Source organism: Megascapheus bottae, chromosome 30 (genome assembly GCF_031878675.1).
Source record: "Megascapheus bottae isolate mThoBot1 chromosome 30, mThoBot2.hap1, whole genome shotgun sequence".
Taxonomy (NCBI): Eukaryota; Metazoa; Chordata; class Mammalia; order Rodentia; family Geomyidae; genus Megascapheus; species Megascapheus bottae.
In genome coordinates this window covers 10,618,263-10,633,382 of record NC_143538.1, presented here as the reverse complement: position 1 = coordinate 10,633,382, position 15,120 = coordinate 10,618,263, and the positions used below count along the sequence as shown (strand labels likewise).

General features: G+C 42.4%; 1 protein-coding gene across 1 annotated transcript in view; it reads left to right on the top strand.

Moving 5' to 3' along the window:
* The window catches only part of Mctp2 (multiple C2 and transmembrane domain containing 2), a 112,099-nt gene extending 97,254 nt beyond the window's left edge, over nt 1–14,845 (top strand). The window contains exons 20-23 of the mRNA XM_090321719.1: nt 2,279–2,388; nt 6,738–6,847; nt 12,047–12,144; nt 14,396–14,845. Of these exons, the coding sequence (XP_090177845.1) occupies nt 2,279–2,388; nt 6,738–6,847; nt 12,047–12,144; nt 14,396–14,464 (387 nt within the window). The 3' untranslated portion in view covers nt 14,465–14,845. The remainder of the gene's footprint in view (nt 1–2,278; nt 2,389–6,737; nt 6,848–12,046; nt 12,145–14,395) is intronic.
* The last annotated feature ends 275 nt before the right edge of the window (nt 14,846–15,120 follow it).

The following is a 15,120-nucleotide window of genomic DNA, read 5'->3' as shown; positions in this document are numbered from 1 at the left end:
TCACTGAGTCTCTTGGGCTATGTGATAGCCCTTACAAGTGATCTCATGCAACTTCAAAGCCAGGAGATCACTTATTTTGACCCATGAGTGGAAGATAGCATCTTTTTCTGAGGCAGATGCTACCATGCTTTGCAAACCACACACGAACGTAGTCCAAGGGCGTCGAGGTGTTTCAGAGAACAGAACTGATGACACTCTGAATCCTTACTGTGAATGCGCATATTCTCAGATACACAGTTCTTTCTCTCCTGTCTCAGTGTAGGGATTTTCCAAGTAGGTAAAATTACAGGCATGAGCCACTGGCGCCTGGTTTGAGCAGTATTTCTTAATTATGATCTACAGTGGAGTCAACGAAGGTGTTGATTTAATGACCGAGTAGCACTGAAGATGATTAAGAACAATTCTGTGAAATATTAGAAGTGAAAAGGTGACACTAAAAATTACATTCTTAAATAATCCTGGCATGGGATTCGAGACAGAGCCAACTAAAATGTCACTGTGTGGCATGGAACGTAGTCATGTGATCACGAGCAATTTATCGTTTTAATGAGCACAATTTAGATTTCTGTTTTGCTTTAAAGTAATATATGTGAAAATGAAACGGAGTAACAATAAGCTCCACTAATAAAATAAAACCAAGTTGTCATGTTTTAGACAAAAATTACATGTATTTGATTCCTTAAAAGTAAACCCAACTGGATGACAATTATTTTTTTTTAACATTAGATTATAACATGGCCCTTTGAGCGTAGCCTTTGGATTCCAAATATTCAAATTAAAGCAATGAATTCTTTCAAAACAAAAAGGGCTTTGTGGAAATAATTTATTGGTCTAGTATACTAATTTGCCGATTTTCTCTTTGCAACCAGAATTTTAATATTTGGTGTTTCATAGGCAAAAAAATCAAGCAAATAGGAAGTTTTTTATTAAGTTGAACCACATGGAAATTGGAGGTATTTTCCAAGAAATCGTTTTGACCTAAATGAGTTGCTATAGAAAAGAGGAAACCACTTTTGCCCTTTGGGTCAAATTCCCTAGTGGCTTTTCAAATGTGCCTTTTCTAACCCAGGCACTTATGGAGGAGACAGAGATGGGTTTTCACCATTGTGTTCATGAATAGATGTCAGCAGTTGGTTGAGCACAAATGAAGCCAATCTGGCTGCATATCTAATTTTTAATGCAAACTGCTTAAGAGAATTATGGGAAAGGAGGGGTGAACAATGAAGAATTGAAAACGAGGATAAAAAGTTACAAGTGTCTTGCAGGTTTGATATTGCAAGAAGAAGCCATGAGCTCAACCTTTTTCTTTCTATATTAAATAGAGGCGAAAGAAGTAGAGAATGAATTGCTAAATAAGAGAATAAATTAGTTAGCAAGAAGTCCCTGTAATCATCGTAGTCCCCCATATTTAAGAGGAAAAGGAAATAGTGCTACATTGTAGTCCAACCTTTGGTTTTGGTCTGTTTTACCAGTAGCCTCATAAACAATGACAGATAGAAGAAGAAAAATTAGTGCTTTTTTTAATATCGCCACCAAATTTGTGCTGTTCCTGAGTCTCCACCGGGCAGTGGCTAGTGTTGCATTTTATGACTCCAGTTTCATGAAGCGAAAAATGTAAGATGAATGTGATGATTTTGTCCCTCTTGGTGCACTGGGAATATGAGAGGAATCTCTGCTTCAATTTAGAAGCATTTGCTTATTAGCCTCCTGCAAGTCTAACCCAAGTAAAATCCTCTATAAGAAAGAAAATACCTGGAGTTGAGGCTTGAACATGAGCAGCCATAACCCAGAAAGAGGCAGAAGTGATGAAATTATCTAGTCCCTACTCTCGAATGATTATGTACCATGGTACAAATATTTAAAGTCTTGTATACAAATCAAAGGGGAATGCTCTTAGCAAAATTTCATTACCAAGGAAGAGTTACACGTGGAGGAAGATGAGCTTATAATCGTTTCTGCCTCAGTGTGAGAGGGCTCCAGTGCTCTTGAGATGACCTTGAGAAGAAGCAGAAGAAATATTTCAGGCTTGGCTTAGACGCTACAGAATTCTGTATGGGGAGATGCAGACCACTCACGCAGAGAAGTGAAGGCCCCGAGTTGTAGGGGTCTCGACCCGTCACCTCCTGATAACTGAGGAAGCAACCTAGGCAACTGGTGACAATAAGTACATCGATAAGTTATGATACAGATGACCTGACTCTGTTGGTCCAGTTATGACATTGTCACCTGAGTTCTGGAGAGGCATCGATCGAGTTAAATCTTGCTTCTGTCTCCCCAGGAATCGGAGAAAAAGGGGTTCATTGAGAGACTCTATATGGTCCAGGATATTGTCTCCACTGTTCAGAACATCTTGGAGGAAGTAGCATCTTTTGGAGAAAGAATTAAAAAGTAAGTCATTTGTGCGTGTTGGTCTGTGGAAAGTAGAGCAGGGGTGGGGGTGGGGAGGGGAAAATGAGGCCAGAGAATTTGCAAGGCAAACAGAAGCAGGAGTGTCTTACCAGCCTGCTTTGATGTGGGCTGGCTTGTTCTTAGGGCTTGTCAGATTCACGGTTGGGTGTCCCCTCAGAACTGGGGTGACCATATGGCTCAGTTTACATGACCTGTCTCGGGTAGCTAGTCATAGCATCCTCCTTCAGTCTCGGTCATGCCCTGGTTTGGGTGATAGATTCTGGGATGTGAAAATAAATAGGTAACCCTCTCCCTCAAGGGTGCCCTCAGAAAGCCCTTCTCATCTGAATCCCACACTGCAATACACGGCGGGGTGTGAGCTCTTTCTCTGGACGGCCCGAGGAGGGGACACAACTCGTTGTGTCATGGGGGTCTGGGCCTTGGTCCACCACCTGCAGCGATGAAGGGGTGAGTGGGACTGCAGGAAATGGGAGGCCTTTGTACTGACTCAGAGCCCGAGACTGTGCGCCCGACACAGCGAAAGGGAGGGGACCGCACATACCCCTGGCATAGAGATTGGAAATGGCTGTGTCTGGAGTTGCTATCTGTCACTCCGTCTTGAGTGGAAGGAAAAGCCACCTCATCAAAGGAGGAAGAAGGGTACGAGGAGGATGTGGAGTGGGGCACAAACCCCAGGAAGGAAGATCCTCTGATCATCTCTGAAACACAAATGTGCCCGTTGTGTGGTTGGTGGTGTTAAAGGAAATGGGTCTGAGGAGAGGAGAGGGCAGCGCGATTGAAAGAGGCTCCCAGCGTAAGAGTGCCTTGTGAGGGGCAGCTGTGCGGGGCACAGCTGTGGCAGCCATGTCTGAGCTGTGCTCTCTGCCCGTGAACAGAGGGCACTGTTGTGAACAGCTGCCCCAGGAAGGCTCACGAGTCTCAACTCCTAGGAAGTCTTTGGCCATTCATGATTGCAATGACCTTAAGCCCCTGCTGCACATTGGAGTGGGATGTCATGTGTCATTCTGTTGGAATTCTATTGTAAGAACCAGGAAAACTTTTACCCCAGTTTTGGCAACTAAACAAATAGCCTTACATAAAACCCTTTGAGCAAGTTTCGTTACTACCAATGAGGAAAGCTCTAGTGGTACTATATTGACATGGAATAAATGATGTCTTCTTTTATTTTAAATTCCCTCCCCTCCTTGAACGTTATATGGATCTCAAACATATGTCTGACATATTTAATCAGTGTATTGCAGTGAAATGGCGTGTATGTTCTGGCCTGATGGAGTAATGGCTCCAGCCCTGGATTCCTTGAGTGGTTACAGAAATCTCCAAGTAGGAGATAATGAGATTACCATAAATCTAGGAGAATAGGGAAAAATCATTCTGCCATGTGTTCCAGAGTTCAGATTAGAAATCACATCAAGTGGAGTGAGGCCAACCTGCTCTGACCAGGAGGGGAAGGAGAGAATGCCCAAGCCACGGAGATGAGGAAGCAGGTGCAAGCATGTCAAGAGCAGAGCGGGGATGAGATGATGCATTTGGTTCCATCTGAGAATAATGTGTTAGAAAGAACAACAATGAAGACAGAAAGATCAAAGAGGAGTCTAGGGCCCAGGGCCCAGGTGTAAGGAGAATATTCACAACCTTGTGTGAGAACTGTGAATGAAAGCACCAGCAGGGACAATATTATAAAAGGAAAAATACACGGGGGTGGGTCCACCCATCCATCCATGCATCCATCTACCCACCCGCCCACCCTCCTATCTGTCTGTCTGTCTATCTCTTTGTATCTGTGGGAGGAAGTCAGGAGATTCCATTTACTCCAGCCTAGGAAACGAGGAAATTAAGCATCACATTGGCCCAATCGTGAAAACGATGGGGACAGACAGGTGGAGGAGGGGGACAGACCTTTCCCTGACTGTGACTACTGCTTTGGGATGTGTGAATGATCATTTTTGCTAATCATTTCTTTCTTTACCCTTTGGTGAGCCCATCTGGTTGGATGAATGAAGGGGTAACTCTGAATATTTATTTTTTCTCTGTTTTTATTTTTTTTTCATGACTCCTTAAATCAGGCCTTCTTAAAATGTGTGGGCTTCCATTTCAGGAAAATTGATTAGTCTCTGAAATTTTCTTCTCTATATGTATGTAATATATATATATATATATATGTAGTTTTGAAGATGGGAAAGATTTGACTCTTTGCCAAGAATTTGGCTCATAATAATTTTATATTCATTCATTTAGTTTAAAGTTATTTTCTGATTCCTATTTTTATTTCTTTCTTGGCCCCAAAATATATTATTTGTTTTCCTGTCACTTTGGAGGTTTTTGTATGTCTTGTTTTCTACTTTTTGTGTTTTTCACAGAATTTTTTTATGTTCAAAAATATTGACCCACCAGTGGCCCACTTTCGTAAATTCTCCCCCGATGTTGGCAAGTAAAGTATTGGATGTATTACTGGTGCAGACACATGTATATTTGTGTATCTTTCTTTGACAGGGTCTGTTGATTGTGTTTCTAGCATTCATATTTGCACTAGCTTTGCATTTTGATTGGCTCATTCTTCTCAGTGAGACTTGTTAAAAACCTGTTGCTGTGAATTTCTCTATCCCAGCAGGTGGGGTAGTTTTTGTTTTCTATATATTTAAAGCTAAGTTATGACTTCTTAGTTTGTTAAAACTCTTCTTCTGGTGAATTGGTTTTTTAACCCATGTGAGGTAGCCTATTTAATAATACTGAAATTTCACCTGTCCTACTGGCTTATCATAGGGTCATGCCAATTTATTTTTCATGATATAGCCCTCTTCTCTAGAATTGTTTTTGTTTCAGATGTCTCTCCTTATCTAACAAGTACCCTCTTCCTATTCGCATGCATCTTCAGATTTAATGGGGTTACTAATATCTATTTAGATATAGTAGTGGGTAGATAGAAATTAAGTTTACACCATTTTTCTGCCTCCTCTTATCATCAGTTAGTTCCAGGGGATTTCATTTTGACAGGTCCATCTATACACCCAGTACACCTTTGGTCAGACTCAGCAGTTCTGTCACTCTCCTTCACCCACTTTCCATTTCCAAACCAATCTCAGCTAGGTTCCCTGCTTCATTTTTTCCCATGGATATAAACTATTGTAGCCATACACACCCCTTCTTTGTCCTTTCTGTTCACCCTTCCACATTCTGGGCAGAACAAATTCTACATTTCTGTCAGTCGGTTTATTTATTTATTTAGCCAATCCTGAAGCTGGAACTCAGGGCCTGGGTGCTGTCCCAGAGCCTTTTGTGCTCAAGGCTAGTGCCCTACCACTTTAGCCACAGCTCCACTTCCAGCTTTTTTTCTGAGTGGTTTATTGGAGATAAGCGTCTTAGAGACTTTTCTTGTCCAGGCTGGAACTGTGATCCTCAGATCTCAGCCTCCTGAGTAGCTAGGATTACTGGTCTGAGTCACCAGTACTCCCTGCCTGTCATTTGATTTTTAAGTGTGTGATTTTCTTCTGATAGCTAGGAATTGAAACACTCTTGTGCTACTCATTCAGTTGTCATTTAGTATCAGGATTTCCCAAAGTCTCCTGTCAACTGCTGACTTCACTTCTTCCCGAGTGTAGGAATCTTCATCTCTGTTCCTGGACCCTTAACCTGTCTGGTGTCTTTCATGTATGTGTTTTCTGAGTATTTGCCATGGATGATCTTACACTGTACTCATTTCTACAGCATTAAGATGTTTCATTCCTTAATTGGATGTCGGAATATTGTCCTCTGTCAGCATTCAAATCTTCTTGTCTTTTTGTTACCTCTTTCTTAGTTATAATCTTACCTTTCCCTCGCCATTTGTATCACTCATGCCATTTTAAGTTAGTTCTTAATACCTGAAATCTTCTTATTTTGGAACTTCCTGTCTATTTTTTCTGCTGGTTCTTATTCATAGTGGTGTGTGTGTGTGTGTGTGTGTGTGTGTGTGTGTGTGTGTGTGTAATATAATTGGGAAATCATATTTCTTAGGTTTTATTCTGGGGAGTATATTCTGATTTGCTAGTTTTGCCAGAGAGGATTGATTTTTAAGCAGGGTCATTGTGTGAAGGTCCTCTTTTATGCTTTGTCTTAATAGCTTTTGAAACTTTTCAATCTACATCGGCAGCACAACTTTGGTTGGCAACTTTACCTAGTACCAAGGTCACGGCAGGCATCGATTACCATGTCCTGGATATGACACATGGTTCCATTGCTTTAAGAAGTCTTTACCACTAGACCTTGTTTTGCCACCCATGCAGAATATCTTTGCCAGGGGGATGGGAAGTGTTGAGCATCCGGGAAATGACATGGATGTGGTTTGTTCACAGCACCTTTAACTGGACGGTCCCTTTCCTCTCGTTGCTGGCCTGCTTGATCCTGGTCATCGTTACTGTCACCTTGTATTTCGTTCCTCTGCGCTACATCGTTTTACTCTGGGGTAAGTTTGACGTGGTCTTCTTGCTAGCAGGCAATTCTGGGTAAGCATCAATTACTCATTTTTAAAGTACCACTATAAACTTTTAAATGTGCTCTCGTTGGCAATTAGACACGAGATGAAGGGAAGAAAGGCTTCCAGGACCTCCCTGAAAAGCCCAACTGTGTGAAAGATCTGTATAGATATTTACGGTCCCCTTGCATCACTGTGATCACATAAAAAGTGCAGTTGCACATGCCGTTTCCCTCCAGATTTTCCCCATCATAAATCCTCTGGAATAATACATTGCCCTGGCCCGGTAACTTTCCAGAAACACTGCGGCTCGCACAGCAAGCACACACCTGCATCTTGCCCCTGTGTATGCTGTAAAAGTAGATTTAGTTGCCCGCCAGGTTGCTCGTATTACTGGGTCTCTTCTGCAGGAAATAATAGCTAACTAACACCATACCCACATTCAGAAGCAATGGACGAGAGAGGGGACGTTTGGTGACTCCCCAAGCAGTGCTTGAAATTAGAAAGGAAGCCATTAACTGCCAGGGGGAAATGGTGTCTCCACATAAAGTTTAGTTGCTTATAAGTAAAGTGAACACCAAGCTGAAAGCATGACTGGAATAATAGGTAGGGTCCTTGTCGAGCTAATGAATGCAAGGTTTGTGAGTTCAAACCCCAGTACTAACAGAATGGGGAAGGGAGGGAACGGAAGAAGCTTTCTGTGGGACCAAATAGCAGCGAGTTCTGTGATTCTGCCGGTTCAGGCACCGTGAAGTGTCTGACCTGTTGGTTGGAGAAGCTGATGCAGCCGTTATCTGTGGCTGTTATGGTTTCTATCCTCTCAACTTTCGGACAGCTTCTCAAGTAAAGACATCTAGGGAGTCCACATAGGTGAGGGGTGGCCTTGAGATGCATTTTGAAATTTTCTGTTGGATCCCACAATGGCAATATACTCTACTGTTCTTGGCATCTCTTCCTTAGTCTCTGGGCATGCTCAGAACATGCTCGGCCCAAGGTTTCTTGTATAGAAGGGGCTTCTTCCCAATCACTCTTCTTCTATGCAGTTCTTTGGAGCTGCTTTTCCTGTATCCAGAGCTCATGACCTAATCCTTCCATCAAATGTCCACCCCCGTTTATAAATCCTAATACTGTAAATAGCAGAATTACTTGCTGCGGCTAATGGGTATAACCCTAATGACTCAGGAGGCTGAGATCTGTGGGATCACAGTTCACGGTCAACCCAGGCAAAACAGTTCATTAGACTCCACCTCCAAAATAACGGAAAGCCAGACTGCAGTCACGTCTCAAATGTAGAGCACAAGCCAAGTACACCTGAAGACCTGAGTTCAAATCCCCAAACGAATGAATAATTGTATATATTATGTGCATTGTATACTATACAGTATGTTATATACTATTATATCAATACTATTTTATAACGATTATTGTAATAATTTCACATATGCACATGAGAATGGCTTAATCTTACTACAGCTCTGAGAAATTCCTAGTCTCAACAAGGAGATCACTGTAAGGTTTGAGAAGCTAAGACAGTTTCCTCTTCAGCACTGCAATTCCCAGTGTAGGTAGACGTAGACAAGACAGAGCAGTAGTAAGTACTTGAAAAATAATTTCATTGAATGGATCTGTAGGCTAAAAGCTTATGCTGTGTATAGATAAAAATATTGTTGAAAATACCACGTCTCTTGTGTGAGAGGCTGATTCTTTTTTTAACTGTCAAGTAGGTATTAAAAAAAGTTATCTGAAAATTTCCTTAGGAAACATCTTCTGGAATTTAGAGACTTATTTGAAAGCCTTACTTCCAGGAGATATATATATATATATATATATATATATATATATATATATATATGGTTCCTTGAGATATATTATTATTTTATTTCATTTTTTTGCCAGTCCTGGGCTTGAGCTCAGGGCCTAAGCATTGTCCTTGGGCTTTCTCAAGGCTAGAGCTCTACCACTTGAGTCTCAACACTACTTCTGGCTTTTTTTTTTCTACGTATATGGTACTGAGGAATCGAACCCAGGTCTTTGTGCATGCTAGGCAAGCACTCTACCACTAGGCCAAACTCCTGGCTCCGAGATATATTATCTTTATAAACTGCTTTGCTAAATGGCAAGTCCTTTGTATATTTACTTAAAGAAAATTTAACACATGATTAAAAAATAAAATATACTATTAAAAATGATGTCTATAATTAAAACATGAAAGGAAGCATTATTTAGAAAAAAATTAAAAACATTTCGATACATGCTTTCTTTTTCTTTGGAGATTTTCCCCTTCTCCTCATACAAGCTCAGATTACCACTGCGATTTCAGTTTGCTAAGTAAGGCAGGTATAAATTCCCTAAGCTAAAATGTAGGATCCACAACTCATTTACCTTTGAATCTCCAGTTGATAACATAATCTCTGGATGTAGCAAAAACATTCAGGGTTTTACAATGAATACACGAGGCTCTTCTGTCCCACCAGAGTTACACACTCAGGGATCCTTGCCCCTTACCCTTGTAAGTACCTGATAATGAAGTGATTGTTTTTTTCCTCTGAGAGGGTTCCAGTCTTTCTCATTGATCATTTAATCTATGATCTGGGGCCATTTATGATTGTTCTCTTTTTTATCTTTTTTTCCTCCCAAATCTTATCCCTTGCATTTTTCTTCTTGGCTGTAAAAACAAGAAGAAGAAGCAAAAAACAACAAAAATGCCTGTGGACATACTAATGTCTACAACGTTGCTGGCTTGTGTGTGATTGCATATCTAACAGTGCAAACAGCCTTCATCCTTGTGTGTCACGGCAGGTTTGAAGATTACAGATTATAGAATACCCTTGCCCATAGGATCCAATGGCATTTTATCCACCCTGGAAATGACATAGGGCAGCAATTTTATTATAAAGATTTCATTTGTACTGGTAGACACTGTGTGGAAAATGAACTATGCAACTTGTGGGTGGGGATGGGAGGGAAAGGGTGACGTTCAGAAAGGAAGGTATTCTTTATTTGACTTGTATAATGATAACCCCTCTGGACGTAACCCCTCTTCAATGACAATAAAATAGTTTTATATAGAAAAAGATTTTCATTGGTGAGATATCAAGAGACAGAGGAGGGTTAAGTAATTTGCCTGAAACCACACAGCTAATCCATTGTAAAGCTCGAACTGGGGCTCAGGTTTTACTGAACCATAATCTTCGTTGCATTGTCCCATTCCTCTTTACATTAACCAAGAAGCCTATAATCTCCTGCTCACACTTGATCTCCCATAACAGATAATATGGTAGAATCACTAGAATAGTCATGATTGAGAGAACTTAAAAAAATAAGGTGTGCTTTTGAAGCATGCAATCTGAATGCCTTGTAATTTTTATTCAAAGTTTATTTTTCCCCCAAATGTAGACAGTTCCAGTGCCATTGTGGACTTCTTCTGCTTTTATTGGTGCATTTGAGCTACTGTGCAGGTTTATAATCTTCTCAGTGACTAAGAATGCAGTGTTTTGATCGGCTGTGATATTATCCCTGCCTTGCTGTTCATTGTAAAGGCTCCAGATGCACACACTATATATAATTAACAATGGGAGATATATCTTTTCTCAATACGTCTTTGTTTCCCTTCATCATTCTGCCTTGTCTGTTTTCTTTTGCCAAAAAGCCCATGCTACAATTAAATGTCTTTAGAATAACACAGTGAGAGTACTTTGGTTTAAAAGGAACGCTGGGGTGGGGTGGGGGGTTAGTCAGAAATATGAAGCTTGGAAGTGGGGGTAGAGGAGAGAAAGGCAGGGTGCAGCTTTGACTTGTCGGAAAGAGGATCATTTGTTGAGAACTCTTCCCTGGCCACCATTTACCCATGAACAATGGCTGCCCCCCATTTGCAAAGCAGATGTAAATCTGACCCCCCAAAAGAAAAGGCCCCGGGGACTGGCATTGTGTCAGGTATAATGCCATGCAGGAAGTCTAGTGTTTAGATGAAAGCAAAGTCATATTTATTGAACAAAGGGAAACATCAAACCGTGTGTGTGTGTGTGTGTGTGTGTGTGTGTGTGTTGGGAACTGTTGAACTTGAACTCCTGAGTAGGAGCCCCTCAGAGCACAACCAAGTGAAGAATTCATTCAGCGTGGTTGGAATTGACAGGACTTCGGATATGATCCTTGTTAAACAAGTACCTCGTGGCAAAACTTCCGAAGGCCACCTAATCTTTCTGCTTCTAAAACTCAACATAGAAAAGTTGACATTTGGTTAAAAAAATAATAATAAAAGGACTCTGGCTCATGAACTCCGGATAGCAGGCACACAGCTCTGAGGAGCAAGATAGCTGCTCAGGCGTGATTGAGAGGACGTTTCACCTACAGGTTAAAGCTTGGGCACAATGGGCCCAACGATCCAAGACAGAAGCTCTACAGTACATTGCCATCTTAAATGGTGGGCACCATCCTTCTAATTACCCTTGTCCTCTCTTCAGTTGGCACGCGCACGGAGGCCTGGCTAAACCTACACGTTGGTGTTGCGGTTCGTAAATGACACTTAGCAACCAGTCAGATCATTTTCCAATAATAACTTTTTTTCCCACAGTTTTCTGAAGCAAAGTCCAATCAACATGTCAAGTTCTGTTCTGGGGGGCGGGGGGAATCCTGTGAAAAAAAGTTGGAATTAGAGAGGTGGTGGTGGTGAGGGGGGGGGGATTGTTGCAGTTTGCAGTTTGTGTTTAAGAAGGAAAAGGCTTACCCTGTAACTCCCGCCCTCCCGCCGGGCAGTTCTTGGTCCTCCTTCTCCAAGCCCAGACTTGTTTTGGCTAATGAAGGCTTTTCCCCTCTGAGATGTTTGTTTTCATTGTGGAGGAGACTGCTAATCAACCATCTTCCCTCCCCCCCAAAAAAGCCAATAAGCTCCCCAGTTTTCGCATGTTTCTTGCTGCCATACTGCTGGGATTGTAATGGGGTTTTTCACAGCTGAGGAAGAGAGAGCCCCTCTTCTACTGCTCCAGCCCCTCCACCCCCAACTTCTTTCCTTCAAGGAAGAAAAAAAAAGGCTTTGTGAGTGATTTCCAATGACAGTGAGATGTGCATGACTTGAAATCTAGTCATTGTTTTCACACTAATTTTTACTCGTGAATGCTGCTCCCCCACTCATCAGGCAGATCTTTAGAGATAGACATGTTTGGTGGCTTCTATTTCTTTCTTTTTTTTTTCCAGGCATAAGTAAATTTACTAAGAAGCTTCGTAATCCCTACTCGATTGACAATAACGAGGTACTAGACTTTCTCTCCAGGGTACCATCAGATGTTCAGAAGGTATGTAGTCAATAGTTACAGCCGGGGACCCTAGCTCTGAGGCCTGGCTAACTCAGTGCTTCAGGGGCACAGGATTTTGCTTGTGTAATTGAGAACAAAGAACCGGGGTGGGGGGGAATCCCCTCCTCCAAAGGGATCAGGGAGATGGCAAGCCACACAAATCCAAACACTGGCTGTCTACAGCTTGAGATGGTGGTGAAAATTAGCCTGAGAAAAAGGTACTTAAGAAAAATCTGGAGCTCATACTGAGCTGCCATGTTGCCACTGGCTGGCTGGTGTTTCTCCCCACTCTGATTGCTGGCTTCCCTAAAGAGGATAAGATGAGCTCAAGGACTGGAATGGTGTGAGATCTGTACCTGAGGGGTGTTATTTTCTGCCTCTTCCGGGTGGCAAGCGTTTTCTGGGAAGTATGGGGACAAGAGGATTATTATTATTTTTTCTTTCTGCTTGTTTGCTTCAATTATTTTCCAGGCCTCCCCCTTTCTGTCCTCATTCCTTTAAAGTCTTGGGGATGCTGAGGGCAAAGTCCCCTCTTTTTTCTGACACACATTGTGGAAATAATGTGAGATCAATCACAAGTATTATTCACAGGTAATGGGTACTTAGTCCAACAGCGTCTCATTTTTTGTGGATAACCCGACTTAAAAGGCAACGCAGCCCTGAAGAATAGCTTGCTCGGCCGTCCTGCAGATTAGCTTGCAATCCATCTAGGAGAAGGAAGGCAGGGAGCTCTTTCTCTAATCGAGGACAGTGGTTATTGAATGGGGAGGTGGGGAGACCATGGCATGAAATCAAGGTGATCAAAGGCACAATCCTTATTATCGGAGAGAATCCCAAAGCGAGTATTGATTTGTCTTTTCATTGTGGGTTCTCCTTGAACATAACTGGTCCTCTATCCTCCTCTCCAGGTGGATTTCAGGCTCCTGGGGTCTTGGGGTTTCAGAATTCCTTCCCCTCTTAATTCCACATTCTTGGAGATTAAAATGGATGGTGACACTGTCCTCTCCCCCTTTCCCCCCTACTTTGGCTTTCATTTCCCGATATATACTTAACTGTTGAAATACATTTTACGAGGACGATTATACGTTTTCTTTTAACATGGTGGTTATACAGTTAAAGTTAACCTGGGCTCGGCTTTGCATGAATGATAGCTTGACCTACATGCCATCGTCTTGTCCCCTAAGGGACTGTCACACTAGAAAGAATAGTATTTTGTTTTGTTTTGTTTGTAAACCTTGGCATTTATCTGCTTTTGGCCAATGGTGGCCTATCTCCTGATTGGACATAATGTCCTTGGGGAGAAATTTGGCACAAATGCTAACAATAGTAACTACATGTGGCCTGTAATGCAATAGCTTACATCAGTGCATTCTGCTGCCAGCCCGTGGAAGCCACACAGCCAAGCAATCTGTTGGTACTGTACCATCACAGGGGTCTCAGTGTGAGTTTCCGGCTATATCCTTGAAGAACAGAAGTTTCCATTGAGCCCCTTGTAGGACTGTCTATGCAGGGTTAAGAACCAGCCTGGGGAGTGATCTTCCAGCTGGGAATTGGCTTGACTACAGAGCTAATCAACAAAAAGAGCATTTGCAGGGAGATGAGGACACGACAGGCTTCCTGCCACGCGAAGGGTGCATTCTAATAGTGCCATGATTCTGCGCCACAGGGGACTCACCAAATGCCTCAGATGTTTTAGCCATTGTATTGTACATGAAATTAATTTCTTTTTAAAGAGAAATTTATAGAAGTCTGGGGACCCTGTATCAATTTCTGCCATTCCTTTTCCCCTCTTCTGGAAAATAAAAGTCTAATTGGCTGAGATTTTAGGTATTATTTTTAAATGAATAAATCTCCGTATGTTGTGTGTCATAGACGAAGATAAACATTCCCGAGGGGCAGTCATTAAACTTCCTTATGGTTGAAAATTGGCACATGGTGTGAAACTTAGATCATCTGTCTGTGGCCAGTGCAGGTAGAATTCCATACGTCTCATTAGGAAGGAGTGGGGGGGGGGGGAATGTCTGCTTTTGATATTTTGGGTTTCAAGAAATGATGCATGCCTTTTCAAATCCTTCCTGCAATTAATTCGCCTTCTCCGGCCTCCCAGCCTCTCCCCATCCCATGTTCTTGTGTTTAGAAAAATGATTCATTACCTTTGACCCTTCCTCCCTTTGCCTTGGGGAGCCATTAACACACTGGTGGTAAGCTAGGGTTACCCAACTGCCGGCTTCACGGCTGCGTGTTTTCACAGGTGCAGTATGCAGAACTGAAACCCGGCGGCAGCCAGAGTCCCTTTCGGAAGAAGCGTAGCACTGTCTAGAATGCAAGCACATGCCGGGGTGTCCAAAAGAACTGAAGCCCCCTGAGAGACACGTGGCTTCTCGAGTGGCACAGCATGCACTGGCTTGAAGAAAGAACTGAGGGATAGCAAGAGACCCATATGGGTTCCAGAATAATTCTGACTACTCCCTCCACCACCTTTCCTCCCGCTGATTCTCATTACCATCTTTTTATTCCCAGCTGGGTATCATGGCATACAACTGTCATCTCAGCTCTGGGGGAGGCCGAAGAAAGATGAGGATGGAGAGATCAAAATCAATTTGAACTACGTGCTGGATGCCAGGCTAGGCTGACCGAGCGACACAGTGATAGCCTGCCTCAAAAACAGGGTCGTCAACCCCATTCTCCGCCCCGCCCCCATACTTCTTATAGATCATCCCTCTAAGGTTTCCCCCATTTGGTGGGTCTTTGGTAACCATCCTCGATCCTGAGCATATATAACAGAGAAAACAAGTTCATCGCCTTCCTGAGAGAACCCCAATTCTTTGTGAGGGAGACTTGCCAGTGGTGATAATTCAGGACATGTGTAGACATGGTGCTGGAAGCCTCCCGAGGTCTCAAGGGACCAGTGATGTGTTTTTTGTTTTTATTTTTTTTTCTGCGAAAATTTTGTTGCCTTAAACGATGCCAAATCTC